General features: G+C 37.1%; 3 protein-coding genes across 6 annotated transcripts; 1 reads left to right on the top strand and 2 right to left on the bottom strand.

Moving 5' to 3' along the window:
- Window positions 1-587: 587 nt before the first annotated feature.
- casp9 (caspase 9, apoptosis-related cysteine peptidase) lies at window positions 588-6205 on the bottom strand. Its single transcript, XM_081385966.1, has 10 exons — window positions 5855-6205; window positions 5273-5471; window positions 5004-5111; window positions 3828-3880; window positions 2775-2951; window positions 2582-2671; window positions 2166-2313; window positions 1638-1826; window positions 1409-1518; window positions 588-1064 (listed from the first exon to the last, which is right to left on the bottom strand). The coding sequence occupies exons 1-10, from the start codon at window positions 5984-5986 to the stop codon at window positions 957-959; spliced, it is 1314 nt and encodes a 437-aa protein (XP_081242092.1). The 5' UTR covers window positions 5987-6205; the 3' UTR covers window positions 588-956.
- A 648-nt stretch (window positions 6206-6853) lies between these two features.
- Window positions 6854-14751, bottom strand: nol9 (nucleolar protein 9). Of its 2 annotated transcripts, none has more exons than XM_081386284.1 (13): window positions 13906-14751; window positions 12997-13541; window positions 12233-12458; window positions 11727-11857; window positions 11219-11363; window positions 9893-9989; window positions 9623-9720; window positions 9313-9474; window positions 8773-9025; window positions 8525-8639; window positions 8230-8404; window positions 7920-8053; window positions 6854-7541 (listed from the first exon to the last, which is right to left on the bottom strand). In XM_081386284.1, exons 2-13 carry the CDS (start codon window positions 13480-13482, stop codon window positions 7419-7421), a joined length of 2145 nt encoding a protein of 714 aa, XP_081242410.1. In that variant the 5' UTR covers window positions 13483-13541; window positions 13906-14751; the 3' UTR covers window positions 6854-7418. The 2 variants fall into 2 exon arrangements, with proteins under 2 accessions (XP_081242410.1, XP_081242411.1); XM_081386285.1 differs by having other exon boundaries at window positions 7062-7541; window positions 12997-13507; window positions 13906-14487.
- zbtb48 (zinc finger and BTB domain containing 48) lies at window positions 14477-21000 on the top strand. 3 transcript variants are annotated; one of them, XM_081386281.1, is made up of 11 exons: window positions 14477-14687; window positions 15513-16262; window positions 16477-16772; window positions 17777-17888; window positions 18020-18112; window positions 18193-18279; window positions 18400-18554; window positions 18756-18892; window positions 18998-19162; window positions 19799-19887; window positions 19988-21000. In XM_081386281.1, the coding sequence occupies exons 2-11, from the start codon at window positions 15513-15515 to the stop codon at window positions 20414-20416; spliced, it is 2313 nt and encodes a 770-aa protein (XP_081242407.1). In that variant the 5' UTR covers window positions 14477-14687; the 3' UTR covers window positions 20417-21000. The 3 variants fall into 3 exon arrangements, with proteins under 3 accessions (XP_081242407.1, XP_081242408.1, XP_081242409.1); XM_081386282.1 differs by having other exon boundaries at window positions 14526-14687; window positions 15473-16262; XM_081386283.1 differs by having other exon boundaries at window positions 14537-14687; window positions 16480-16772.
- Window positions 21001-21213: the final 213 nt, after the last annotated feature.

The raw sequence follows: 21213 nt of genomic DNA, 5'->3' as shown, positions 1-21213 counted from the left end.
TAACGTCATTCTGAAAGTAAACGTCAGTTTCCAAGATCTGCCCACACAGGTTGATAATAGCAACTGAGGTTGGTAAGACAAACCTAAAAAGCTGGAAACTATTTGATTCTGATGCCTCTAAAGTGGCTACTATGACCCTAAAACAAGCATTATGACCTTTCAGTTTTCCTCCTACAGAAGGAGAAGCAGCTTGCATGGATCAGATTGCACACATATCATTTTTGTTCACTCATGCTGATGGATTGTTCCTATTTATTTAATCTATCCAAAGGTATAAAGCACAAAAGGAAATAGCAGGTATGTTCTGTTTTTGCAACAGATGGAGCCTATTACCAACCAAGTTAATAACACAAGTCTTAGTGATATCTCTAATCACTTTCTGGTTCTCAGAGACAAAGTCACAGCTCGTTGCTATCATCTGTGTTTTTTTTGGTGTTAGTGTGTGAGGACCTATTCATTTCCTTCCTCTCCTCAATGCCTCATCTATTTACTTTGAGAAACCTAAATAAGTCTGTTAGTTACGGTTGTTTTAGCGTCATTACTGGAACTATAATTTTAATTTCATATTTCTATTTTTTTTATTATTTCAAAAGATGCACAGTATGTAATCGGGTATTTCTTGAGAACATGGTGTGACAGTTAATCACTTTCCAACACCACACCTAAACCACAAGTGCACTAAAAGTCTATTGTCCTCCTCCTGCTGCACACAAAGTAGAAAAATTGCACTTATAAAAATAACAATAATAGTTACAAGGTATTAATGGTTTGATTGCTTGCTAATTATAAAATTAAAAATATGTTAAAAACAAGAACTCCAGTCAAATGTTCTGATCACATGATTCAGTTTATGACGTAAAAAACAAATCACAAATACATCATATTCTAACAGAATAGAGTACATAGATTTCTAATGGAAGGCAGCATTCAAAAACATACTACAAATCTTCAAGCCATTATGACTGTGAAGACTGAAAGTAGAGAAGTTTTCGGAGGAAGTTGAAAGATCCGGGCATTTGTTTATACAGGCCTTTGGCAGATATTTGGGAGACAGCAGCATTTACCTAAAGAAAACAGATATTTCACAAATATTATATTATAATATAATTAATTATAACTATTATCACAATATAGTTATTTTAGCTGGACAGTCAAACACAATTTTGTACTGCATTTTGAAGAGTAGTATATAGTTCGTACATGGTGTTGAACCCTTTAAAAAATGATATATTCTAGATATTCTGCTATGAAATGGTACATACTGCTCTACACTAATTGGTAGCATTATTATGGAGGTTTGTTTGTTATTTTTTCCATTTTTGAGGACATATTTATTGCATCTATCAGTGGCTGCCTCTATCACATGAATCTTAAAAGTTTTAAGAAGCTTTACGGGACAAAGACGTACCATCATCAGCATGGTCACCAGATCATCTGTGGCAACATTCTCCTCAAGCACAAGATCAAGATTCTCCACATACCAGGAGCCGGCATGCGTGTCCCTCCAAGAGACATAGCCTTCAAATACATTAGCATGTAGATCAGTCATTTGTATTTGGCAATCAAAAGGTTTGACTTCCTGAACTATTACTCAACCAAACAACGTGTTTATGGCACAATATGACCAAAACACAGACCTGGAAAAGTTGAGTAGGACACCAGGATGTCGCTGGGTGTGGGCAAAGTGGCCCGAGCATCAAGTTCATCAGACGTGCTGAGAGAGTCGCTGCTGGAGGACATGGGAATGGCGTCCATCTGGTCATCCATCCCACCCAAAGAGGGTTCCATCTCATCTGGAGAAACCTCAAAACCTGTGTCCTTCTCACCTATAGGTGCACACAAAAGAAGTTTGCATAATATGAAAAACTGCAGTCCACTAAGAAACATTCAGTTAAAAAACCTTGGGTTGTCTTTGGGTGCGATCACATTAGCGAAATTCTGGTGAAATGTTATGGGATAAAGGTGCAGTGTCTATTGTTAATAGTGTAGCAATGTATGAAGCTCTTTCAAACCAGGCCACTTCATGTTGGTCAAGACGGCGAAGTTCACGTGACCAAATCATTGCGAAATTCCCAATCGTGTGGATTTCCAATGAAATGACTGGATTTTGAACATGAAAATTCACAGCACAACGGAGACTTGTGAAAGATTTCTAAGATGCCCACCTCCTCCACAGGCCTGGATGAAGAACAGCTTGGGCTTGCTCTGCAGAGAAGGACAGTTCTGGCCATTGAGGTAGTTTGTGATTAACTGAACTGGGACAGCTGGTCCATCAACACCATGAACTGCTCCAGGGAAACGATTGTGGTTTGCCTAAACATTAGAGAAATGTCAAGCACCAGAGAAGAATGAGAAAATAGAACTCATGCATGAGGGTGTTCTACAAAATGAGGAAGCACATAAAATTGCTCATGCAAACAAAAGTGTCGTTGTACTTCTATGTTGAGAAACTAATAGTCTTCATAACTGTAAAAGCAAATATAGCATATTATTCTCTTTAAAAAATTAAAAAAAAATACTTATATGTATATACAGTACTGTATATACAGTATACATATACTGCATATACGACTTGTTTTACCTCAGTTCCATGTGAAAGGATGATCACCACACAGCAGTCATATGCAGAATGATTCCTCTTCGCTAAAGATGACATCTCATGTCTTATATGCTAAAGAGGGGAGCAATTTTTTTTCTAAAATGTATAAAGGACAGGTGGACATTTGTCTTACAGTTATGTTTACAGTAAGAAGAAGAGGAAATATTGTGCTTACTTTGTATTTCAAGTTCCTTTTCACAATAACCTCAAAGTTGAGAGCTTTAAATCTTTTCTCCATCTTGTCACAGTCAATGTTGGAACCCTTTCGATCTTTTAGTCCAGAGGCTGGTTCAAAATCTACATTGTTTATAATCAGGCACATCCCACACGGACTGGCATCCATCTTGTAAGACTGTAAAAAAAAATAGAGTTTGGGTGCAATGGTGCATTTTGTGCATTCAAACGCTTCAGTCTCAACTCAAGAATTTGATTCAGCTTGTGTATGGAACTATTTCCATATTATTCCACAAGGATGTTTCCCTGTGTTCCCTGCCAGTTGCTTAGGTTGAAAAATTATTTTCACACAAAACTGAAAACACTAAAAACTTCTTTTCACTTTGCACTTCATTTTTTACAATTTAAGATGAACATTTAGAACATTTGCATGATAATCAGTTTGTTACATTAATTATTAAGTCTTATTTCAGAGTAACAAAAATGGTTAATGTCATAGGCTAATATAAAATTTTAATATGGTGTATCTATCAAAAGTTTGGGGTTGGTAATATTTTTTTATATTTTTTAAAGAAGCCTGCTATGCTCACCAAGCTGCATTTATTTGATAAAAGTACAGTAAAATATTATTATAATTAATAAAAAACTATATTTTTACTAAATATTTTTTAACTATATTTAATTTCTGTGATGGCAAAGCTGAATTTTCAGCAGTCATTACTCCAAACTTACTGACCCCATACTATTGAACAATAGTGTATATTGTAGTAATATATATATATATATATATATATATATATATATATATATATATATATATATATATATATATATTACTACTATATATATATATATATATATATATATATATATATATATATATATATATATTAAAATAAAAATTATATTATTATTAAAAATGTATAAACTATTAATACAATTATAAATTACTATTAAAAATATGTTTGTGGAAACTGTGATACATTTTGTTTGAAAAGTAAGAACACTTGTACTCAATTATTAGTGAGCAATGCCAATGAGTAAACACAATTACCTGTATACTGTCACGTCTCGGCCTGGTTGGCCTCACCCTTAGTGTTTCAGAAGCTGTGGACATGCATATATCCAAAGTTAAAGCAGCCATGAAGCGGAAGTTGCAATAGTGAAACAGCTTCTTAAACAAGAAAAAGAAATTGAGTGCAGGACTTGATTATGTACATCGGGAATTAATTGGATCATAGGTTCATTGAGTTCAACAGTGCCTGCACACTTTTTCAGGGGCTTTGGTTCTGGAAGTATTTTTTCCATTCATTTTCCCCATAGGGGATTTAAAAAAGTCTGTTAACATGCGTTATCAAAGATGTTTTTAAATCCCTATGATTCCCTATGATATAAGCCATGGACCAAGCCAACCAGCTACAAGGAGAATCAAGACTGTGTATTTACCGGTTTTACTGAGAGAAAGAACTACAATCCTATGAAGCATTGCGAACAGCATAATCAAATTAAAAACGATGGAGAAATACAAAACTACTCATTTAAAAACGTTGAGTATATAAACAACATATTTTAAGTTTATTGCAAAACATTCACATATATATTTGTATATATACTCAAATATTTAAGTATTTTGAGAGAGTAGGGAGACGACACAATTACGTAATTCACAGTGCCTCATGGGAGTGGGTGGAGCTAAATATCTCTTTTGGCGCATTTTGCTTGTGGTGACTCTGATTGGTGAAATTTTCAGTACAGCATCATGCATTTAATTTTTTCACCATGAATTCTGCTGTTAAATACTATTATTTTTAAAATAAATTGAAATAATGCAAGTTGATAACTTCAACAGTAGCAAATTACATTAATAAACAACCTCCCAGCTCACAATAGAACTGTTTTAAAGGTTATAAGTAATGATTAAAAATCAATTTCCCTAAGGAGAAAATTATAGATTTTTTTTTACTTATAAAACCTGACTGTTGCACTCAATTGCTGTGATCTCGTAAGTGATAAGTTGTCCTGCCCTCATGAATTGTTAAAAAAAGAAGAAGATGTGCACGGATAAATCATTTATAATAAATAAAGCAATATTCCATAAAAAATAAGACTTGTCAATGCTGATTTCATGGTGACTTTAAGTAATTTTAGTAGTATTAATCAGATGAAAATGAACTTTTATTGACAATTAAAACTACAATGTAGGAAGCTGTTTTACATGACAGTGACTTACGTGGGCTAAGAGGCTTGGGCAGAGGCAGGCTTTCTGGTCTCGATGGTAGGACTACTAATCGAGGAGTGAGATCAGGTATGTCTGGCTTTTCAGTACATTTTGGATTCTCTGCATTGAATCACAAGATCAGACAAGATATTTCTATATAACTTGTGCTTTCTTTTAATATACTATGAAAAATCATAGAGGCAGTAACAGACACATCTCAAGAGGATCATGGTTAGGGTAGGGTGTTTTATGTTACACTGTATTATGGAAGTAACCCTTACGGACTGGCAGAGGGATCAGTGAAGGCTGTACTGGGACTGGAGGAGGCCGAATGGCACCATCTCCACTTTGAAGGAGCTCTGCGAGATCATGATGGCCAGTCTCACGTAGACACTCCAGGAACGCTGGGAAAGCCTGACTCCCTCTCGTCTCCAAGTCTGTCACCAGTTGCCTGGCTTGGTCTCGTCTGATTGCTTTGCTCTGTTAGGAGAAAATTTATATTTCACATTCGCAGATTGGCAATAACGGAACTACCCGCACATGAATGGACAGTGGTCACATCGTCTTACCTTCATAACTGTAAACTAAACAATGCACATTATTAACAAGTGAACATCCTGTCTGAAGCAGGACAGTTTGAATTAAATGTTAAAATCAGTAATGAAAGTGGGACTGGGACTGTCATTCTTTACATATTCTTTTGTGTTTCACAGAAGAACAAAAGTCATACTGGTTTAATGAGGGTGAGTAAACAAATAACATAAATGGTCATTTATTGGTGCACTGTTCCTTTAAGCGTGTAACGTTAAACTTTCACAATCCCGTCCCAGTTTTCTCTATGAGAACAAAGACATCACTTTTACCTGAATTTCATCGATCATGTCCTGGGTGAAGACCCCTTTTGACAAAAGCCCATCACAGATATCTGCAGGATTTAATGCCGTGACAAGATCACGCCTGTGCCGCTGAAGAATCCGTCTGTGATAAGGGTCCATTCTGGCAACGATTCGGTATTTAAAGTGTTTATGACTATAGACTATGAGACGTTTTCAATATAACAGATTTTTTGTTAAAGTAATATACAGTAAACGCGTAAAAAAATAATGCTTGAACTGAATTGAATAGGCTTTTAATCAACACAAAACAAACGTCTCCTCGCTCGACGCTAAAATTCTCTTCCTTGTTTACATCACGCTGGCGATGACGTCATTGACTCCGGGTTGGGCAGGTGTTTCTAAAAGTAGACCGTGAAACTGAAACCTTTTAACTTGAAAATAGATTACTCATATAATTTCTGTAGAAATGTAAAAAAGAAAATTTGGGAAACTAAATGTAGTTTTATAACTGGATGCAGGGAATAACAGTTTCAATGTCTATGGAATAGAAAAAGAAACAGCTCTTACATATTTAGTAGGGAAGTTCCACATAGCCTATGTAAAATGTAATTGTCTAATTCACACATAACATTAAACAATACTGGAGTGCTTTGAGTAATTGCTAAAGCATTAAGGCTTTAAGAGTATGTAATATCATTATATCGATAGGGAAGCAAATAGCAACTATTCCAACATTCTGGCGTATATTATTTTCCTTCTATTCTTTCTCTTTTCTGTCTGTGTGTGTACTGCTTTGGCAATATTCTATCTAAAACAGTCATGCTAGTAAATAGTAGTTACAGAAAGTGAGAATTGTATTGCCACCTACTGGTAAAGGCATTAAATGTTTTTAAGTAATTTTGGCTCTTCAACCACCAATTAACATGATTTAAGCAGCAAAAGAAGTCCAGTGTAGTCTATGTGCTCATATCTAATGCAGATGTGAATAAATGCACATCAAGGTTAACAGGCATCTTGCAATCAAGTGTGTTGGCTTTCAACAAACATGCAAGAGCCAACAAGATGACATCAAAATAAGTTGCACTAAAATAACTAAATAGTATAACAAGTTACTAAACAGATAAAACCAAGCAGTTGTGTAATTACAGCAGTAATTGGATAATTGTGACCTGATCTATTCACTTCTCAATGTAATTTTTGATTTCTGCAAATGAAAATGAACAAGATTCATTTTTGGCAAAAATGAAACCCACTTTAATATTTTACAGTCTGCATTATCTTGGTTTGGGAATGTAACTTGAGAAAAGAAAACAAAGACTCATGATATTTTTAAGAAGATATTGACAAACTGTAACAGTACAGCAAATCAAAACAAGTTTCCCATATAGATCTTAAACATGGAGCCATTCAACAAGAGATAAAGCAACAACATATGCACTCATACTTTTCTCCATAGTATACAGTTCCAAAAGCCAAGATTCTTGTGTAGATTTGTACATTCAATGGCAAATTTTACCTACATTTTTAGGCTATAAAACAAATACCAGGATACAAATGTCATTCACAGAAAGTAGAGTCCGTACAGAAGAACTTAGTTATTTGACTTTATAAAACCAGGTCTTGTCAGTCCTTTGTAGATGTGAAGCTTTCCTGCCCCTTTGACTTCAAAGCTGTAGTCCGTGGTGACGTAAGGTAAATCTCCATCAACTCCAAGCTGGAACAAGAGAAAGAGAAGTTAAGTACAACTGACAACAAAGACCCATCAGGTTGATAACCTGTCAACATGACAATTTACCCAAATACACAAATGGTTTTATATAATCTGTACCCTTATATTCAGTGAGTAAAGTGTAAAATGTACCCCAGCGGTTTGTAAATGTCTAATGACACTTAACAATTACCCATTAAATAAATTATATATTTTTTAAATATATTAAAAATAAAAACAGTAATCCTATTTCACAATATTACTGTTTCTACTGAATTGTTAATCAATTAAATATAGCCTTGTTGAGCATAAGAGGCTTATTTAAAAGAAAACTTGACCAACCCCAAGCTTTTGAAAGGTAGTGTATATTGCTGATTCACAAACCTGCTTGGTGAGCAATACTTTAGGCAGAGAGATCTCTCCCAGCAGAAGACAGTTCACGTGCCTCAGGACGGAGGGAGATACTGGAGTAACCAGAAAGTACAGACCTCGTGCCATGTCTACCCCTCTCAGAACACCTTAAAAACACAACAGCAGGTAAACAATTACAGCTTTATATCTTTATTTTTATATAAGCTTTATACTTAAGTCTGCATGATGTATATTGAATATTGTTAATGCAACAACATATGCAATGCAATTTCACAGAACAATTCCATCTCAAATCCACATATTAAAGGCCTTGAATACACACCTAGGCCCACACATTGACAGATAGGAGTTTGGGAGAGTACAACAGGACCTCCTCTGCCCACAACCTTCTCACTCAGACAGCATAACCCTACTATACTGGCATTGGCTGCATAAAGGATGTTGTTGGGTGCGACCTCACAGTGTGTTACCCCTACAGCCACTGATGAGTGTGGGACCTACAATAAGAGCACAAAAAGGTGTTCACATAAAACATGATCAGAATTTAATACACATACATAAAATAATGTTTCAAAAAAAGGAAAAAAATTCTAAATAATATATATATATATAAAAACCTGGTAGGGTATGAAGCAGTGAAGCGGGCGGATGGGACCAGGTTCTGAGGACTGAAGCTTACTGAAGTAGCTGAGCAGAGCCAGGTCTCGCAGCTCATTACTGCGCTGATGTTGCCTAAGATGAATGCAGGATGGAAATTTACTTTGGTAGAACTAACCAAAAATGACCTAGTTAAATATTCACCACAAGAACTGCCAACAGATCATAGGTACAGTTACAATCAAAAAGGTGCAGCTGGCTGCCTTACATATCTCCAGATGTCCCAGCACCTTCAAATTCTGACTGGACGCTGAGAAATACATGGGATCGAATGCTGAGGTGACTGGCTGGCTCCTCTGTCAAGGTGGATGTCGTCGGAGGATGCGTGTGCCAGCCGTGGGCAGTTCTGAGGAACTCTGGGGTGAGAAGTTGACACTGTGGAGCATTTCCGTAACTCAGCTGCACTACATGCGTGACGGATAAAAGACGAATGAGGTCTACCAGTATCTGAAAGCCATGGCCTGTGAAAGAGAGAAAGACATTTGTTAGCAAATTAGTACCAAAAACTCAAATGAAAACAATTAATATGTTACAAAAAGAAAAATATATTTACTATGGCTACCAATTAAAAACAAACAAACAATTATATTAAAAATTAAATTGTCTGACTCGTATATTACGTCATTAAATAGTTTGACAGCCCTAATATTTGCAAAAACATTCAAGATCCAATAATGAGTCCCTATTTCTGCAGTTCAAATCAATATTCCCATTTTATTGCCTTTCATGTGCAATTATTTTTGCTGACCTCTGATCCAGCCCATAGTATTGATGATGACAGGACTCTCTCCACTGACATGGCGCCAGAGGGATTTGAGAGACTCCAGATACCGATCAATGTCAGCGTGGCAATCTGCCTGACCATAATACACCATGTGCTTTGGGTCACGCATGTGTGTGAAAGGAGGCCCTGGAAAAAAAACATGTTCATTTGTTTGGGTGTGTAAAATCAACACATGCTAAATATAAGACCATTGAATTTCTACAGTACAAAGCTCTTCTGATTTAGCACTTCATTTGGCCATATAGAAATGGAGAGCTTAAAGTGTGCCACATACCCAGCAGTGGCTCTGTAACTGTGCATAAGGAAAGGCATCCAGGAGGGGTGAACTCAGTCTGGCCTAGATCACACTCCAAAAACTCGACACTTACAGTGCTGCACACATACAACAAGGCAGAGAGAAATATATCACCTTTAAATACAATTCATGCAAATTTCTTACCATCATGCACACAACATGGCTTGCAGGCTAGCCTACAAAAACACAAGATTATTCTAAATTCATCCTCTAATAAGTAAACTGATATAATGAACTGTTAAAACTCACTGATTGAGCAGGCTGTTAAGAAGGTGCCGATTGAAGGTGGACTTGCCAACGGATTTCCCCCCACACACAAGAATTACAGGACAGCGGTCAAATTCCCCTGTGGACAAAAAACATTTTACATTACTTAAGACAGAACACATTTCCCCGCACGGGGGGGAAAAAATAGTTAATCGAATTAGTAAATCGTAGGAACAAATTTTTTCACGTCATGAGGTTCCATACATTTCACAGAGCACAAATAATTCCTTTTCTCATACTCTTAAAGGGACAGTTCACCCCAAAATGAAAAATTCTGTCATTTACACATGATTCGATTCGGATTCACAAGCTCTTGATTTTATTTAAATTTTGATTCAATTTTTTTTGTATATATATCAGGTACAGCACATATAATTTTTTTCCTTGAGCAAATCAATCTCTCAACTAATGCTGTAAACTATACAGGGAACCCTGTCTGTTGGTAAATTACTATAATATTTAAGGTTAAAGATCCCTTGTGGTGAAGAACAAGTTTTTAATGTCGTTTATATATTTGTGTAGTGTTTTCAATATGCTTTAAGACAAACCATGTGCAAATTCATAGTATTTCTCCTTAAAACTACAGTGTACCAGTAAGAGTTTCAAAAACGTGGTTTGAAACCGCCCCTGTTCTGGGTTTGGGACTATCATTACTTCTAGGGATGCTGATTTCTTAGAAGGCAGCTGTCTGACTTCGAGATGGCGAACGGGAACATGGTTTGTGAAGCATTAGCAACACATTATTAGCTGTTTGATAACGTAGTCAAGTCAAATGCTAATAATATCAATTACCATTATGTGTTAACTTTTATTCAAATTCTGAATGGATTACAATATAGCCTAGAAATTGAGCAAAGACAGCTCCCTTTATTAGCATTAAAAAGCTGTCACTCATCTCAGCTTGTGATCTCACAAAGTTTTATTATAATCAATTAAGTGGTATGTCTACAGGGTGGGCCATTTATATGGATACACCGTAATAACATGGGAATGGTCGGTGATATTAAAGTCCTGTTTGTGGCACATTAGTATATGTCATGGTCACCACCCATCTTGAGGAGTTTGCCCCCTCACATATACTAATGTGCCACAAACAGGACTTTAATATCACCAACCATTCCCATGTTATTACGGTGTATCCATATAAATGGCCCACCCTGTACACTGCTCAATGAATCTCTTATTTACATTGTGTCTTAATGAGAGGATTTGCGAGCATGCAGAACTAAGCACTTTACAGAAACCCATCCGTTTTTTTTGTGATTACATTTCCTTTAAAATATGGTTTGAACAACTATTAATATATACCTGCCCAGGCACTGAGCAAACTGCTTATAGCTTCTCTGTAGCTAGGTGACATCACCAGACCCTGTGCACAGGGTCCACGCAAAGCTGTTACACCCACGGCTGACAGAGCGGGGTTATAGATGGCAGCCTGGGACTTTATCTCCTTCTGCAGAGTGCATAAACAGAGACACAAATATATCTGTTGCTATGCCAGGGTGCTCAAACAAACAATGTCGAAAGCGCCACAGTGTTTACATTCTTCAGAAAGACAACCTACAAATGGCTTACTTATGGAGTAGTCAACATTCGAAGTGGATCAAAAAGGTTCATCAAAGTTGTCCTAAGACAAGAACGGGTATTGTTCAAAATTCATGTATAACTTTGATGAAAGGTGTTGATCCACTTCAAATGTCGACTACTGTAGTTGCCTCTGCATATTAAACTGGGAATGCATTTTATCATAACAAACAATATACACATCTGCTATTTAAACATGAACATGCAAAATCTGAAAATGTCACCGACTTACAGAGTTAAGACCGAAGATCTCGGCGAGTTCTGAGAAGCTGGAGAGAAAGCGTGTGAGCGGCGTGTCCAGAGGTTCCAGAAGAACCACACAGGAGTCCGAGTCCACCTCACTCATGAGCTTTTTACTTGGCTCTAGACATAAAAAGAAAAATTGCAACAGAATTTTAGAAAGTGGGTGCAAAAAAGAACTTCAGTGCAGGTAGAAATTAAAGGCAACACTACGGGCAAAAACTGTTTTTTCAGGCCCTTTCATTATGTGTTGTTTCGGACTGGTGGAAAAAAACCCATCCAAAACACTCTTGTAAAAAAAAAAAAAAAAAAACTTGTAATACAAAAAATGTTTGCCATTCTTAATGTAATCAATCAACTGGGTAAGTATGGTGATATCTATTAGTTAATTTTTTTAGCCCATTAACCTAGGATTCCTTGCCTTAAAGGGTGATACAAAAATGAGAAAATGGGTCATTAAAATGTATTAGGGAGGCAGGATACTCCTTGTGACGCTACCTGAAGAGAAATATTTGCGAATAATTGCTTTGGCTTCCAGTAGCCCCTCTTTCTTGTTCTTGCTGGAGCCCCCAAAGTTGTTTCCAAAGGCCTTGATGGTGAGAGGGCAGTGAGACGGTGGTGAGAACAGGGGGTAAGGTTGTTGTCCCTCCTCTATTGTGAAGCCCAGGACCTCTACATGACCATAGAGGCAAGTGAGCAGGCACTTTCCACGGAAACACAAGACCTGCGCAGACATCAGACACAAAAGTTAGCCTACGTGCAGAAACTAATGATGGGCTTATATATACTGGCCTGGCTGATTAATTGGCCGAAATTTGTGTATTTTAAAGTTTGCAGCAACTGGCTGTAATGCTAATAGTCACAATAGTAATACTAAAATAACGATAATAAAAATAAGTTAATACAAATATTAACAACAATAGACTTGGTAGTTTCCCCTTATGTCAGTTTAAAATATACTAGTCTTCATTTTTTATTAAGAGAACACAAATTGAGCTAATAGAGCTAAATAAGTTTATTGAATTTTAGCATTATGACCATCTCACTGATGGCGAAAGACACATTTTCGGTTTTGTCAGATCAGTGTGTCGAAATCTGTCGGAGCTTCCGTCGATTGAACATGCTGAATTGGAATTATAATGTCTGATAAGTGTCTGCCTCTGTCAGAGCAATGTGAATTGACCTTTAGGTGTAACTGTGCATGCACACATAAACAAATAAATCACTGATTCAAGTCAACATCATAGTGGTTAAATATCTACCTGGTCTTGCTTCATGACTAAAATAGCACGGTTGTGGGTATGGTCAAGGTGGGCATGGAATTGAAGCTCGTCTTCCTTCTGCTGGTCTGTGTCAGATAAGGTTGAACTTTCCATGCCGTTCTGAAGAACACTATTGGCATATTCACTCCATTCTTGAGAGTCCACAGATGCGCTGCTGTCATCCAGTTCTGTGCCTCCATTTGTGTGGACATGAGCAAAAGTCACAGAAGAGGCCTCAACCTTTCCCTCCTTGGCACAACTGTTTTCAGGGAAAATAGTCACAGGCTTCGCATTCAACTTCAACCGTTTTACTGTGGGTTTTTCCCTTTTGGCTATCCGTTGCTCCAACTTTGCAGTCCCAGAACTTGTGTTTAGCAGAGTTGAGTCCAGACTGCGGATTTTTTTGTGCCATTTATTCTTGCTGTGACGTTTGGTGGCATTTCGTTGCTCGTGTTGGGACTGGGAAGAAACCTTGTGTACTTTCATTGTCACACGATGAACTCCAACGAGCCTAAAAACAACATAAATCCAGGGCAGGGGAACACCTGTGAATGAAGACAGTAATGATGGGATCAGCATACCTGGCATCACTAAAAAAGTTCTCTCTATAAGAAATGCATTTCCTTGCCTTCTAGATTTGAAAAAAGAGGAGAAAAACCCAAAAGAACCAAACTCAAGAAAAAAAGAATGAAAGAAACGAACAAATGGGGGGGGGGGGGGAAAGAAAGACTGACAGATTATAAAAGTACGTACATACATACATAACTTACATACACAGACAGAAATTTAGGTTAGTTGGTAAAATATGGTGTAAAATTGTAGTATGATCATACATTATTAACAACCACTAGTAAGATGATCTGTTGTTAATATGAATACCGAAAGCCACTTTCGTGGTTGTTCACGAACCTGTTTGAAGTGAGAAACGGCTGTAACCGGCGATTCTCCTGTACAAATTATTTTAATCAAATCAGAAACGTGAAATACGTAAAACTAGAGTCTCTGTGAATATGCTGCTGTTTCTATGTAACTGGCAGTGGCTCCATGCAAACATCAAGATCACGCTGCACGATGCTGTTGTGGTTCCACTCCACTAATCGAAACCGTTCATTTCCCCCTTTTGATCTACTTTAAGACCGCATTGTCACTGTTTGTTGAAAACGTTTGAAAGCACAAATATAACAGAAACAAAGATGAAGCGTAAAACATGTTAAATACGACTCGGTGGCTAACAGGAGCGATTTTGTGCAGCACTGGCGCCTCACGGTTAGCGTTTGTGCCATGTGACGGACAGTAACAGATTTTCCGGAGTTTGACTGAACTTTGATTCCACACTACCATTCTGAATTAATACTCCACTATAACATAATTCCCCATAACTATCAAAAAATGTATACATTTGAAGAATTAGCGCTCACTTTGGTTGCATGAGCTAAACAACGTAATCAGCTCATATGCGAAGAAAGTCGAACTCTGCGTAATACGTTGAATGGCCAGATTCCACAGAGCTCAAACAATATTGCAACGTCACTTCCTGTTTCTGTTTCAACATGGCTTCTTGTTGTTAAGCCCAAATTAAGCAGTTGATGCTATATAATATATAATTAACTTACTAAATTACATTACGCTGATATGTCGAGTTTCCGTATATGAAAAGAAACATGAGAGCAACGATCTAATTTACGTGGAAGGTGAGTCATACACAGTTGATTGTGCGGCGAGTGGTTTAGGGAGCGTCAGTAAAAGGCGGACATCGTGGTTAACGTTTAGGTTATATTAATTAATTAGATTGTCGATTATCACTCAAAGTTATCCGCATGGTATAGGGAAGCATTATTAAACATGGATGGATGAAAATGTGCTGAATTATTCTTTGCACTGTTTCATAAAATGAATTGCGCCAAAAGTAAGATCTTGGAATAACCAACTGTGCTTGTAGAACAATAATTGCAGTATTTCATGATGTTCAAGAATTACTTAAAGTTGCATGATCTCTACCTTACAAACATTATGTCTTCATGAAACATTTATTAGTAAAGACAGTACAGTAATAAAACCAGAACAGCCTAATGTATATTGTATTTTACACACAGTTATCATTATTCTGAGCATTAACATTTTTTATTTAAATATCCACGAATAAAATTAATAAAATATTTACAATTTAAATGAAAATGTTAAAAATTATTTAGTGTGCTGTTTCATAAAACGAATTACACCAAAATAAGCAAGAAGGATTTTTGCATGACCTCTACTGGCATTATATCTTCTTAAAACATTTATTAATAATGACAGTATAGATTAATAAAACCAGAACAGACACACTTTTTTGTATATTTTTAACTATTATAAATATCCATGAATTAGCAAAAAACATTTACATTTCTAATTATTTAAATATAATATTTATAATTTAAATATTTAATTTAAATGTATACATTCAGTGTATGCTGTCTTTGTCTTTAATTTCATTCAGATCAAATTTGAAATGAAATTGATGTGTCCTGCATGTCTAGATGGAGATACCTGCTCAATGGTCCTCTCATGCTCAGCGGGTGCTGTCCTTGCTCAACAAACAGAGGGGTCTTGGCCACTTCTGCGATGCCATGCTGAACACAGCAAGTGGGCAGGTGCATCTGGCCCATCGCAATGTTCTTGCCTGCTTCAGCCACTTGTTCCAGGAACCCAGTTCCTCGCCGTGTATACAGATCGACCTGCCATTAGAGTGCCCTGATGATGGACTTGAGCTACTGCTTCATTTTTTTTACACTGGTGAACTCCAGTTAGACGACAGCAATTTAGAAAAGATTCAGAATGCAGCTAGCGGACTGTCAGTGCCGGATTCTCTCATACCCTGCCAGGGTTTGCCAGGTGTAGAGACATTGCAGTCACCTGCTGCCTTGAGTGAAGAGGATGAAGCCAAACCGCTATTCCCTCTCACATCTGCAGACCCTCAGCCTGATCCGACCCTGAAAGGAAAGACTAGATCTTGGCAGAGGACGAAAAATAAACCTGATGCATGCAGGTTCGGGTCACCGGTCACAGCTAGCGATGATGGCACCCCTGCCTCGACGTCTACTACCACCACCCGCTCTGGAAGGCGTGTAAAAGGACCCAGTCGACTAGTCGGGGAAAGTCCCATGTCTGCTGTTACGAGGCAGGGAGCAGGAAGGAGAAAACCATCATCTTTAGATGATAAAGTGCAGGACATTGCTGCCACTGAGGAAGGAGATCATCTCAAACATCAAGACATGAGTGAGGCTGAGGTACTGTGTACATTTATATTCAACCAGAAGATATTTATTTTATTCAAATCTATTATCTACTTGGTAGAATGCATTGATCTGGCTATGAAAATCGGATGCATTGATTATGAAAGTTGCTCTAATAATACCCTATGTATTATCTGTTCTACTACATCAAAATCCTTGTTTTGTGTACCTGTTATCTGTACTACATTTACTATTGTGTATCTGTTAGCAGGTGGATGGATCTGTTGATGATCAAAATGACGATGATGACGACAATGACAATGACGATGATGACTATGACGGAGGTGAGAGTATGGATATTCTTAATGAGGGAACCGATGAAGAGTATATGCCTCATGACTCACCTTGCTCAACCCCAAAGACTCCACGGGGAAAGCGCAAACTTAAAAGCACCAATAAAGAGAATGGAGAAGGAACATCTAAAAACAGCAAGAAAGGCTCTGTCCAATGTCCAACATGCCACAAAACATTCCTCAGCAAGTACTACTTGAAAGTACACAACAGGTATGTGCACACTATCATTCTAAATTTTGGGTTTTGTGGATTTTTAAATGTTTTTGAAAGAAGTATCTTATGCTAAAAGAACATATATGGGAATATATATATATAAAGGAATATACTGTGTATATATATTTAATGGGACCCCAAACATTTGAACGGTAGTGCAGATATATAATTCATATTACATACATATATAAGATTAATGTTAAAGGAACACTCCACCGTTGTTTGAAATAGGGCTTATTCACCTTCTTTCCTACATTTAGATAGGTGGGCAAATGCATTTTTGTCTCAGTGCATGCATTGTTTTAGTTTGACAGGGTCGGCGCTAGCTTAGCTTAGCATAATGAATGGAATCCTTTGTTGCCAGCTAGCATGTCCTGAGTAAAAGTGATATAAAAAAAACCCCACTTAATTACTTCTTGTGGCCTGCGTATTCACAACAAGTATAAATAGCGATGCAGATTAACACTAGGCGATTTCCTAGGCAGATATTGACTTGGGACTATATTAGGGGGAAGCACAGGCGAAGCACTGCTACTTGGGCGCAGAGATATCACGCCCAAGTAGCAGTGCTTCGCCTGTGCTTCCCCCTAATATAGTCCTTAATATATAAGTCAATATCTGCCTAGGAAATCACCTAGTGTTAATCTGCATCGCTATTTATACTTGTTGTGAATACGCCGGCCACAAGAAGTAATTAGGTGCTGTTTGTTTATTATTTTTTATATCACTTTTACTCAGGACATGCTAGCTGGCAACAAAGGATTCCATTCATTATGCTAAGCTAAGCTAGCGCCGACCCTGTCAAACTAAAACAATGCATTCACTGAGACAAAAATGCATTTGCCCACCTATCTAAATGTAGGAAAGAAGGTGAATAAGCCCTATTTCAAAAAACGGTGGAGTGTTCCTTTAAAGGCTGTCTGGTAATTGCAATTTAATAAAAAAAAATTTGTAATGAATTAATATGATTGATCTTTTCCTTCCATCTTGATGTCTGCTAGGAGACATACAGGGGAGAAGCCCTTTGAATGTGCTAAATGTGGGAAGTGCTACTACAGGAAGGAAAACCTGCTGGAGCATGAAGCCAGGAATTGTCTTAGCAGAACAGAGGTGGTGAGTTTGACAATGGGGGACGATTTAAAATGCGCATACATGAAATAGGAATAACCATAATGTGTCATTTTTGGTGTTTACTGTTGCACAGTGGCAACTTACTTCCTGCACCTTTTTAAAATTTGTGCCAGGTGTTTTCGTGTTCAAAATGTACCATGACCTTTAAAAAGCGACATGAGCTGCGTCTTCACACAGTCACGCACACAGGAGAGATGCCCAATAAGGTACATCATCCATTGTGGAGGTCAGATGTGACCTTTTGTCCAGGGACATTTCGGCAGTGTAATTTTATTTGTCGTTTTAGTGCACATCATGCCCTGAGCAGTTCATGCAGAAGAAAGATCTCAGGATCCACATGATTAAAATTCACGGAGCTCCTAAACCACACGCAGTAAGTTACTCTAATGCTATGCTAATAACTTGGTCTGCAATACCATAATGCCCTGTCATTGAAAGCTAAACAAAATATCAAATCAAATGTTATGTATTACTAATAAAATGTGTTGTGTAGTGTTCATTGTGTACCAAGTGTTTCCTGTCCCGCACTGAGCTACGTCTGCATGAGGCGGCCAAACATCGGGGTGAGAAACTGTTTGTGTGTGAGGAGTGTGGCCACCGGGCCTCCAGCCGCAACGGCCTGCAGATGCACATCAAAGCCATTCACAGGCATGTGATCACTGAAACATGCTTTATTTGTTGTTTATACTATTAATTATTTCGGTCTGCCTTTCAAAGATGATATGCTTGCATGTGGTGAGCAGACAATAAAACAATGTGAAGAAATCTTTATGTGTGTAATCAGTTTTGCATGTTTTGTGTTTACCGGTTGAATTAATGCTGAACCGTATTTGTTGCGCTTCTCTTCAGAAATGAGCGTCCTTTTGTGTGTGAGTTCTGCAATCATGCTTTTACCCAGAAAGCCAATCTCAACATGCACCTTCGAACACATACTGGAGAGAAACCTTTCCAGTGCCACCTCTGTGGCAAGACGTTTCGCACGCAAGGTAACTTTTTCTTTCCGATTCATTTTTAAAACGGAATCCATGCAGTTTCTCTATTAATTATTTCTCTAGTATTATTAACCAAATGTTTTCTGATTGTGTGAGCAGCGAGTCTGGACAAACACCACCGCACACACACAGGAGAGCGGCCATTTAGTTGTGAGTTCTGTGAGCAACGCTTTACTGAGAAAGGTCCTCTATTACGCCATATAGCCAGCAAACACCAAGAAGGCCGACCACACTTTTGCCACATCTGCAACAAAACTTTTAAAGGTGAGATATCTGGACATAAAGAGTTATACAGTTACACTTTTGAGGCAATTTGGTGACATTTTTTTACTTGCATGATAGATAGATAGATAGATAGATAGATAGACACATAGATAGATAGACACATAGATAGATAGACACATAGATAGATACATATATTGATCATTTTTTAGATTATTATTTTTGACTTGAAATAAATTAACATTTACATTGTTAAAATGTAGATTATTTTTATTATACATGTATTTAATTATATAAAATTTATATATTACATTCAATAAATGTTATATAAATGGTATAAAATGTGTTTAGTTTATATGACATTATAAATATTATTTTCATTAATGTCATTGTTTTAATTTTGTTAATTTAAAAAAATATATATATATTATTTCCTATTATGTTTTACTTGAATTACATATTTGCATTGGTAATTTTTTTTTATTTTTATATAATTTTAGATATTTTATACAATTTATATAAACATTTATTTATATAATTAAATAATATAAATACATTTTGTGTAAAATATATGAATAGTTTTATTTTTATTTATTTAAAAAACAAGAATATATGAAAGGCAGTGGTTTAAAGTAATCCGTGCTGAATAACAATTTATATCCCATGATGCCCTATCAGCCATCGAGCAGCTCCGTGTTCACGTACGACGTCACAAAGGCATGAGAAAATTCGAGTGTTCTGAATGTGGTTACAAGTTTACCAGACAGGTACGAATTAGATGTACTTATGGATTAACATATCAGAATTTTTTTTTTTCATATTTTCTACTTGAGGTCTTAAGAGCTTATTCAACCTTGCTTTTGACAGGCACATTTGCGACGACACTCACAGATCCACAACCGCGTGGAGAACTACAACCCCAGACAAAGACGGTTACGTAACCTAATTGTGGAAGATGAGAATGCAGCTGCCTCATCCAGTCCTTCCAGCCAGACAGAGGTTCAGGCAGGACCAGCGGACATGGTTAACCTTGTTATCCAGCCAGAGACGGTTGTGGTGGAACAGGTCGTCTCAGCCTCTGCTGGAGGAACAGGAGGAGACCAAGCCACATATTCAGTGAATGGTGAACAGACTGGGTTTGCTCTGACTGGAAGGACTGATGGTGGAATGGAGCAGACTCCGTTCACTGTGGCAGATGTGATGGAGCAGACACTGCTGGTGACCGACGCGTACCCCATCCATCAGTCCAGTGTGGTGGTGGAACTGCCCAGCACTGGAGCTGATGGGAAAGTTTAAATGGAGACTTTTTGACTCCAAAGCAAAGACATGTAGGGGGGGTGTTCATGTTGGAATATGTATTAAAAGTCATTGAGACATGTCAAGCATTGTAGATAAACAGTATTCTTGCATGAAATACAGGTAAGAAACTTTTGACATAAACGTCTTTAAAGAAGTATCAAGCGTGATATGACACAAGATTTTCAATGAATTTGAAATCATGAGATTGTCTACTGTACTCAGTATAAGTCATTTGAGCTCAACTTATGCAAAAATGCATCGCTGTTAATCAACGTTTCAACTATGTAAAAAATTTTGATTGAAAATGCTCTTTCTTTGTTTGGATGAATAGGCAAAACTTAAAAGCTTTTTATTCTATATGGAGAAAGTGAAATCTTATTTCTGCTAGCTAATTGACTGGCACTTTAAGCCACAAGATGTTTGACAAATTTGGATTTAATAATGTACAACCAAAGTTCTTGTAAGAGAATGTCATGATTTATTCAGCATCTGGATTTCTTAATGTAAATTAAAAACAGTCATAAGCTTCATGTATACTCTTGTTTTAATAGAATAAATCATTAAAACACAGAAATCTGTCCAAATCTGTGTCTGTTTTATTCATTTTTCTATGCACTTCTTGTTAAATAGTTAAAGTCGGCATGAAACGGAAGTTGAGATTGTAATTTTTTCCTTGTTGTGACGTATATCCGAGTGAAACGGCTTCTGAAATGAGAAAAAAATGTAGGGCGGGGCTTGATTTCGTCCTTCGGGAATTGATTGGATCGTTGGAGGTTGGGCGTTGCAAACAAAAT

This window comes from Scardinius erythrophthalmus, assembly GCF_964197995.2.
Source record: "Scardinius erythrophthalmus genome assembly, chromosome: 15".
NCBI lineage: Eukaryota > Metazoa > Chordata > Actinopteri > Cypriniformes > Leuciscidae > Scardinius > Scardinius erythrophthalmus.
The sequence above is the reverse complement of the archived record's forward strand: the minus strand, read 5'-3'. Positions and strand labels throughout refer to the sequence as shown.